Below are 9972 nucleotides of genomic sequence, written 5' to 3' on the forward strand. Positions count from 1 at the left end.
TGTGGTCAATATTGTGGCTTTCTGAAGAGGCTAACAGGGTGCAAAGATCTAAACAATTGATTCAGTTGGGTGGAGTAACGAAAGCCTGGCCATCGTCACGTTCCGAACATGCATTCAGCCCTTACAATGGACCAGCACTCAAATATTTAACCACTAATCAAATTATATATACAAATAAACATAACAAGCAAGCACACGATCCACTCAACATCCCTCTCACTCCACCACTTATCCAAGTCAATAAAAACAATATTTAAAATCAAAAATTTGTCCACATCCCGGCAATGATGGGGTATGGAAAAGAGCGCGCGCGTTCTCCGACAGTCGCCGGATTGTGCGCAATAGCCGCCGCTGCTGCGGACTGCGGCACGGGCTATGGAGTGCTCGGAACAACCCCGGGAATGAGTTGAATGAATAGTAATACATACGGCTGCATTATCACCATAAAATTAACAGCCAGACGGTAAAGGACACGCACCCTTTTGGGTTCTAAGCAGTTGTTACATTCGTATCTCTTTGTGGTCCTTATCGAAATTTATGATTTGTAAATTGACAAACATGGCAACTGCAAACAGGAGTTGTTTAAAAGCGAATTGTGTTTGGGGTAAAAACAAGTTTGTTTCGCATTGGGCCACGTACAACTAGAAAACCTTGTCTGAAGGTAATCGAACGAAAAAAACCGAGATTTAAACAGGGAAGCAAACGATACGTACTTTTATATGAGTATATTTAGTCAGTAATTTCAATCAGACTAATTGCATTAATCAGACACTGTATTGATTTTCATTTGGGATAGCGTAACAAGAGACAGACAAGAGACAGACTATAAATTTAAAAGTTAGCAGGAACTTTATTAAAATTAAAATGCATTTTAAAAATTCCATGTAAATATAACCCAAGATTGTTTTTAAAGGTCGATGAATTGTTTCAATGAATAAATTTTTTCAAAATGTACCTAAATTTCCTTGTTAGGTGAATTTAGCCAAGGCACAAACCCAAAGTGAGGTACGTTACACGGAGCGCATCAGCACCATTCAGTTATATCAAAACTGTGGATGAATGCGTATGCTAGATACATGAACACATAAAGGCAAGCCCAGCTGCCTCACTCAGATAGTATTTGTTTTATATAAGATGTATTTTAAAGGAATGCTTACCTTTAGCTTAAGTTTGCGCATGATGCGTGTCTCCTCCCAGCGATCCAGCTCGTCCCATTCCTTATTTAAGCACAGCGAGAGGGGTTTTAAGGTTTTTAACCAAACAGATGAATATTTAGGGGTAAATGCGACCTTTAAAAATATACTCACCTTGCCGCGCCTACGTAGCAAGTAATAGCGGTACATCACGATGGTTACAGCTAGAAGTAGTGCCAACCCAGTACCAGTCGCGGCACCCAATACCGCCGAACTTACCATAACCATATCGACCGCACAATAATCCTCCTAATTGTTACTGATTCTTTGGTTCTGCCCGTTTTGTTTGTTCTAAGATTAAAGATAAAAGATTCGTTAGCTCAAACACATTTATATTAAAATATTCACTTTAGATTATTATATTATTATTATTATTATAAAAGTTTTCTGTAGGTCAATTTGATAGAATCGTAATACGTGTATGTATGTATGTAGTGCGTTTGCATGAGTGGATGTGTGTGTATGTACGTAGGTATGTATTCTTTATGCATATTAATGTTTAAATTTATGTGTATATTTAAGAATATATCTATGTTTGCATGTATGCAATTATTTATCTACATAAACATATATTTTGTATGTTTATATGCAAGACCAAGTTTACCCCTAGCTGCAATGCAAATTTAAAAAAATTTATTCTTATAGAATGCCCTTCTACGCAATTCTCATAAATTCAAGTAAGTCAGCCTCATAGGCTTCACTTTAAGAGGAGGATGAGGCGGCATCAATAGAAGAGAAGGCGGCTTCTACTATAGTGAAGATGGGAACTTAAGCAAAGGATGACGCGGTGGCTTTAATTTTAGAGGAGGGGACAGGTTGAGAAAAGGAGGATACGGCAGCTTTAATATTGGAGAGGATGGCGGCCTGCAATTAGGAGGAGCCGGCGGCTTTAATATTATAGGAGACGGCAACATAAGCAAAAAATGAGACGGCGTCTTTGATTTTGGAGGAGCCATTTGAAATAACTGGTACGTATTATAAGCATAACTTTAACCTATTATATTTAAAACAAGAGTAGCAAAGTCATGCATTTTCACTAATTCAAGTAAGGCTTTTCTGTTATTTTTCAGTGATGGGATTATAGAGGAAGTTCGTCTCCCGCCTTCTGAAATATAACGATAAAAAATTCGCGCATGTGAGCTTAAAGGTAAGTACGTAATTAAAAATATATATTTATTCATTTATATTTTTGCATAGATGAAATATAACTTTAAAAACACTCCTCTAAAGTTTAAACTAAGTAGTTGGAAATAAAGTTGTTCGATTGCAGAATGCAAAGCGCATTTCCTCTGCGCTTCAAAAGTGTGTGTAAGCATTGGCTCAATTAACCTATTTTTGAAATTATATAGAACATGTGGGACTGCGTGCGTACATTTTATATTGCTGTGGACACATATTATTTACTTGGGTACAACTGTGCAAACTTGTCTCGGGCATAAAATGGGTTTTACACGCGTAGCGAGTTGTTAAATAAATAATTAACAGTAACAAAAATAAAGACACGTCAGTATTTAACAATTCTAATTTGAGTTGTCAAAGAAGAGCGGCTTTTGACGCTTAAGCACAGCAAATCGCGGAAACTTCTTGATATTTGTGTTTTCTGGGGGATATCTTAGGAAATTATGCGCTGCATCATTCGTATCTCCATTCTCATTGGTTCCATCATCATTATCGTGATCGTCTTCATCGTCATCCGTATTCTCATTGTCATTGTTTTTAACATCGTTATCGTTTTCATTTTCAGATTCATCGGTGTCCTCATCGTCCAAGCCATCAATTTGGTAATCAGAGCAAACCGAGACGAGCCCCAGGCAGAATACAAGCGTTAAAATAAATGTTCGCATTTCGAGTCTTCAATGAATACTGTTTAAGCGTGTGACGGAGTACAATTTATAAGAAACTGCTTCTGATGTTCAAATGTGCTTTAAAAACAGATCTTTGGAAAAAGTCAACACTAATTTGTTGTCAGGTAAGTCGTACGTATATAAAATGGTATAATAATACCCGCACTCATAACATATGCATACATATTTTTTTTAAATTTAAGGAATACAGTTTTATAGATCCTAAAGCCAATCGGCTTTGAAAATAGTTAGTTTATGTTATATAAATTTTAATAGGTCAATCACCAAATTTATATATTTAACAAGAAAAGTGCGTGTGTATAGGAAAACTTTTTATTTAAATGATCCTGTTGAACGGGTTGTGTTGCGATTGCTCAGATGGAGAGTGCAAGATAGCATTAAGAGGTAGAAGTATTTGTATTATTAAGGGACAGTTATGTCTCCTTAATCGTCTTTATCGTCGGCCTCGTCGCTATCCTTATCATCCTTATCGTCATCTTTGTCATCGGCATCGTCAGCATCGTCGCCTTCGACATCATCGTCTCCATCATCGGACTCATTCGCATCGCTGTTGTCGTCACCCGCTTCATCAGCACCGGAAATATCGTCTTCCTTTGATTGATCCTTGTCAGCGTCTTCACTTGCGGTTATTGTGGCGAAGAGCACAAAGCCGAAAAGGGCGAGCAGTAAAATGGTACGCATGTTGGATGGTTTACTAGTAACTGGTCTAGAGAGCTCTGCCTTCCAAGTTTTTATACGTACAAAACGACAAATCGAAAAAGCTGGAAAGCCTGTATTATGATTATTATCATTATTTAAATTAGTTGTTATTGTTTGCTTAACAACAGCTGTTATCAAGATTGGAGTCGAGATGGATGCGAATTTGGTCGATCGGTAAATAAATTTGTCAACTTCAACACCATATTTTGTGTCTTTGAATGATTCCATTTGCGGAATTATTCCAAGAACTTGGCTAAGTTTGCACAATTGCTGTTATGTGGCGGTTTGTTGAAAATATTTGTCATATACCCATACATAAAGAACGCTTTTAATTCGAAATTAAACAAATATTGATAAGGTTTTATGGAGGCCTAAAGACTGAACCTTGATTAATGTTTGCGCTAGTTCAACATGCCGACCCTGCAAGTTTATTGAGCTCAGCTCAAAAGAGTAAAATCATTTACCGCGTTGGGATAAGCCCTTGTTTAGGGTATTATAATTTAGTCATGAAATGAGTAAGACATCTCCGATCTCATAAAGAATACATATTCTTGTGTTGATATAGCCTCTTTCTCTCGGTCTGAAGACTCTCATCTCAAAACTTTGCATAGGCTCATCTTGCTATTGCTGGTAGTATGTTTTTCAAGAAATCTTAACCAAAACTGTTGTAATATAAAGCTCTATAGAAAGAATCAGTTGAAGATTAAGGTTTATGAAAAATGATTATGTTTTCAAAATACGTTCGCCAAGTTCAGTATTTGCTTGCTCACTTTTCATATTTGCAAGTCAAATGTCTACAAGGGTATTAAATCTTCGACGTGTTCAACATTGTACCGCACTTTCTGTTTTTTTTTTCTGTTCATTTTTAATTATATGAACAGCTGTTAAAGACAACCGATCTAGATGAAATCACGTATTTGGGCTGACTTTTATGATGCATTCGGACGTCGCACACGTATGAAAAACAGAAGAAGTCATCATCAAAGCTGACAAAAGCCGTCTTGGCGTGTGTTCCAATTGCTATAGAAACTCTCAACACCCTTGATCCGCAGTTAAATACTCGTTCCGTCAGGACCTGCTGTCGCATTATGACTAAGAACGTCGAACGAATTATATCCTGTGCTTCGGAACTTTTAAATTTAATTCATTACAAATTTGAGCTTGTTTTCGATATTGGATGTGTTTTGGTCCTTTATATCAATTATTCACCCACTTTTTGTTAGCAGTTTAATATTCTGCCTGTATAAATCTGAGCTCTGCGTTCCACATGCGAAATTTATTTTACCAGCTTTTCCTAAATTGCTTAATTTTCCTATCTCTGCTTTCAATTTAACCAGCTTTAAATGGACTTGTATTTAACTTTTGAAATATTATGAAAAGCTTGTCAACATAATTTCAGACTCTTTAATTAAATTATATTTTATAGATCTTATGGTATATCACAAATATTATTACCAGCACAGCAACGATGTCCGCACGGGTTTTAGCCAAGCTGACATTGCTTCACGCTCTACCCACCAATATTCTATTTGCTCTGCCCGCTAATAGTCCTCTATAGATAACAGATTTTGCATATTCCACTTTTGGATACATTCGTCCGTCCGCCAATCTCTATAAGACCAAGGCCTTGTTCTTTGATTTTTACAGCCATTTCTTGTAGACGAGCATTACCGACCTCTCCCACACTCTATTTAGTTTGAATATTTTTGACACAAATCCAATAATAGTTTCTTAATTTAACGAAACTTAGCAATTAACTTAGAAGCTGTCAAGCTATCAATTTGTATAACTTGCTCGGCGCAAAGCTAACAATTCAGTTAGTCTTTCTTAAAGGAAATTGCGTTTTCATTTTGGCCTCAGTACTACAAAGCTGTGCGAGCGTGGTAGTAGCTGAATATCCTGGCTCAGACTCAGACAAAGACCTGAAGAATAAACTCGGTGACACTTCACAGTGCTTGGGCAGGATATTGTAATGCTTTCTATTGTTGGTTGACCTGTGTAATAAATTAGCAAGTGCGAAGGTGAGCCACGCCTAGTACTAAAGGAGTAGCCGTTCCATTGAAGCGAAACACATTCCCATGTCCCTCGCTATACTCAGGCACATTTGTATCTACATAAAATTGATTTAAAAGCAAAAAAAATTGGCGCATAAAACATAGAGCGAATTCTCTCTCATCGGATTTGACGCGTTTTACGCCCTCGAGAGCAATCGGGCATGCTGAAAAGAAAAGCACGGAGCGTCCATTCCGGGCTGGTTACATGGCCATCGAACTTTACATAACAATGGCAACAGGTTTTAGCGGGAGCATAACGCCGTTCTGGCCGCTTTGCGTTTGTTGTGTCGTCGAATTAACATTTTGATTGGATTTTCCAATATTGCGCCATATGGCAGGTTGGGAGCTCTGCAATTGACTTTGATGGGTGACTGGCGTACTGTTTACGTTCTTTTTGCTATTTGGTATTTCAACAAGCATAGAGCATACACAAATTGTCCGATAAGATAAACAATTTTATTGTTTATGCAAAGGTTGACTAAACTCCGAATTAAACTGGCACCCAATAATTAGATCCAGATTTTACGGAATTTAGGCTATTGTTTATTGAACCAGATCCCATATGGAAAATATTATGATATATCCGTGCTGTACCAGGCTGTACCAATACTCCCTAGACTAACTCGGGTGTTGCTTCATCGGCATCCGTGTTGGCAACCACATCTTCAACTACTTCGGGCTCTATGACAGCGGCGACAGGACCAACTGTGCTGACTTCGACGGGCACAACCACTCTGGGACCCCAATAACGGGGAGCCCAGCGTCTGGGCTGTCTCACCTGTCCGTATCCTCCCCAGAAAGGTCTATAGCCGTACCAGCTCTCGGGCTCGTATCTGGGCTGATATCCGGGCCAGTATTGGGGACCGACAAAGGGCCTAATTCGGCGGCCAGTCTGTACGGGCGCTATTTGCACAGGCTCCTCATCCTCCGGACTTTCTTCAACAGATGTCTCTGCTACTGGCTCGCTGGCAATGGCCGGTTGAACGGCCAACTTGATGAGAGGTTCTTCGACAGATGTCACTGCCACTGGCCCGCTGGCAATGGCCGGTTGAACGGCCAACTTGATTAGAGATTGGCGGATTCTTGGTGCACGTACAAGGAGATTTGGTTTATCTGACAGCACCAAAGCCATCAGGCTGATGAAAATAAAAGAATGAAACCAACGCATTTTGGATTTCGTATTCGGTCCTCAACTGATTTCGGTTCGCAGTGATGGCTGCTTTTATTACTAAAACAGCAGATATTTTTGCTAAATATTGATTTAGCCAATTTCGCCATGCAATTGCCACAATTAAAACGTGTGCACATTTCGTGAATTGTTTATCTACTTTTCGAGCGTCAGACATGCGAATTATTTGCTTAGCTTGAAGAAACTTAACAATGATTTTGCTAGCTTCTCATTGGGACAACTGTTTTATTGTCTAATCTGGAAAACAGTCTGGAACATTAGACAAATATATCTAAAAAAAAAAAAACCAAAAAGTCGCCAAAAAAGTACGTTTTTCTCATAAGGAAAAGCTGCGCAAATAAATACAAATTAGCTTCAACTGCAAAATGTATGCTAAAAAAAATAAATAGTGGATATTTTTTAAACTGGTCTGAATGTGACAAAAGTATATTAGTTTTGTGTTTTTAGAGCTTAACACCTAAAGCAGAGATAATGTTAGAAGAGATTTATATTTATGATGTATGACATATGATATACTTAGTATATAAAGATCAAGTATACTGCATGGATTGAAGCTAGAATAATTGTAAGGACAACTCAGAGTTAGGTTCAGAGTATATTTCAAAGTCGGACACACCCGTCTAAAGCACTCTTACGTGTATGATAACCATGTTTGCATTGCGGCTTCACTTGCGAAGCTATAATTATGCTGTGTTTGGCAATGGGATACAATATGCTTACCAATTACTCCTCTGGGCTTTCAACCATGTTTCAAAAGAAATCTCAACCTAATGACTGATCAACGCATAAGCGAAACTATAATAGCTAGGAGCTGATATTTTACTATATTTATCATTAGTGAAGTATGTGAAGTATGTCGCGGGGTTTTTTGGAATTTCCAGCCGCAAGTGTGAATCGGGCAATTCCGACTAAAGTACTCTTACTTGTTTATTCTGAACTAACATCATTTATTTTGGAAAATAAATATAATTCGGTTGGGATTTCAACTGAATTTTGTTCTGTAATTACCTTATGTGAAATTTGCCAATTCCACTCGCAAATATGAATCAAGCGCTCGCGTTTAAAGTACTTTAACTTGTTTATTTTGAGCGTATTTCGTTACGGTTCGTTTCAAAGTGAAACAATGCTGAGTCCAAGCCGTAGAAGTTGGGAATATACATATTAGTAAATGAATATTATTGGTCAGTAAATGTTTGTGTGAGTGCTTTTTATACCGTGCAATGCTGGGCTTTAAATCAAGAGTCTTAAACTATTCTCGCTGGTGCATTCTGTTAGAAATTTCATGATAAAATAATCAATAAACATTGTTTAATTTGTTTATATTCGTTATCCGTCTTCGTGTCTGCCAAGATAAATAGGCCAAATTTGTATATATCGTTTTGGTATATGGTCTGAATTGCTGATTGACGTCATAAAAGCGTTTTTGAAAACACAAGCCTCGATGTAATCAATTGAGCGTAGGCGTAATAGCCAAGTGGTCTGTGTGGCGTAGCGAATATTGTCAAAAATTATAGAAATGTATACAAATATAACTGATAAGCGGCCAACCATGCTGTGCGTATTTTATCAAAGATTCAAATTCATGTTGTATGCCATGTAAGTGCAGTTGCTAAATATAATTCCGCACAGAACCCAAGAGAAATGCTGCCCACTCAAATATTATGCACATAGAAGTCCATACGCCTCTGAATGGAAGCAAACCGGCCCAACCCAAACCAAGTGAAGCCAATAGGACCAGCCCAGGAGTGGCCAAGGGTCCCTCTGACTGCTGTGCCCTCTTATTACTGGGATTGCCTTTTGCCAAGGACATCGCCAGTTTGTGCCATGGCTGCCCGCTAGGCAAGCAATCGCAGTTTTAATAACCTCTACACGAGATGATTGGGGAGACTGCCGGGCGGGATGTAGCCTTACACATGCTACATACGTTTATTTTGGTTGAGTTTCACTTAACAGGCACGGAATTAAATGACATTTTTGTTTTCCTTTTTCCCAAGTGACAAATAAAAATCCATTATGCCATTAGAAGTGGCATCTATCAAAAATAGCAAGTCAATCTTTTAATGGCTTAAGCACATAATATATTGGATATTTATTTAGAAATTATTGGGCAAATATGAGAATTTAATTCGCTTGATATTTACAAACAAATCAATCATAGCAAATTACGTATTTATATATTTTTTAAATCAAAGTTACATTCAACTTACCCTGGGGAATTTAAAAAAGTAATTTATTTTATTTCACCGATTGTTTTAATACTATAATTTGAATGAGTTCTCAACTGTTTCTTGCAATAAGCACTAAAACAAGTTATTATTATTTATTGTTAATGCAAATTGGACGCACGCGGAACATAATTGTTTTGCAACTGCTGTAAAGCTATTTTAGTTTCATCTCCTTTTAAGACTCACAAATTTGATTTATACACAGAAACAATTGCACTTTTCTAACACAATTGACAATGTTTTGAAATTTTGAAAAAATTCACTTGTATTTGAGTTGTAAACAAATTGAGTAGCTCGATGCACAAATGAAATGGTAGCAACATCTACCGCTTTGCGTGCCAGATTCCAACTGCTTGCCACAACGCCAGGATATATAATGATAGCCGATACGCCATAGAATGCTACCATATGCTAGAAATGTTGTCACCATCGTTCGTGTTGCTCGCAAAAAGCTCCTTTGGGCAAAGGCTTCGCGTGGCGCTAATTCGGCAAAAAGCTTTCGCCTGTTATCAGTCAGAGATTACGGACAGCTTCGTGTTGTGTTCATTTTGTTGATAACGTGGCTGGCCGGTAATTGTCTCGACTGTCTATGCAGCAATCAGCATTAGGGGTTAAATTTGGATTGACGTCCATCCCGAAGGCATTTGCCTTGTGGCAGCCCCAAAGAGCGCGCTACAGTCGCTGTCCTTTCGGCCCGCCGCCCTTTTCAATAACCTGTTGCAGGTGCCCTTTGTTCCCAGTCAATCT

General features: G+C 38.1%; 1 protein-coding gene across 1 annotated transcript in view; it reads right to left on the reverse strand.

The window, feature by feature from the left end:
- Window positions 1-9869, reverse strand: part of Sytbeta (Synaptotagmin beta) — a 33699-nt gene extending 23830 nt beyond the window's left edge. The window contains exons 1-3 of the mRNA XM_015175068.3: window positions 9208-9869; window positions 1308-1484; window positions 1158-1217 (exon numbers count right to left, since the gene is read on the reverse strand). Coding sequence (XP_015030554.1) covers window positions 1158-1217; window positions 1308-1421 — 174 coding nt within the window. The 5' untranslated portion in view covers window positions 1422-1484; window positions 9208-9869. The remainder of the gene's footprint in view (window positions 1-1157; window positions 1218-1307; window positions 1485-9207) is intronic.
- Between the last annotated feature and the right edge of the window lie 103 nt (window positions 9870-9972).

The sequence above is a fragment of the Drosophila virilis genome, chromosome 3 (assembly GCF_030788295.1).
Source record: "Drosophila virilis strain 15010-1051.87 chromosome 3, Dvir_AGI_RSII-ME, whole genome shotgun sequence".
NCBI lineage: Eukaryota > Metazoa > Arthropoda > Insecta > Diptera > Drosophilidae > Drosophila > Drosophila virilis.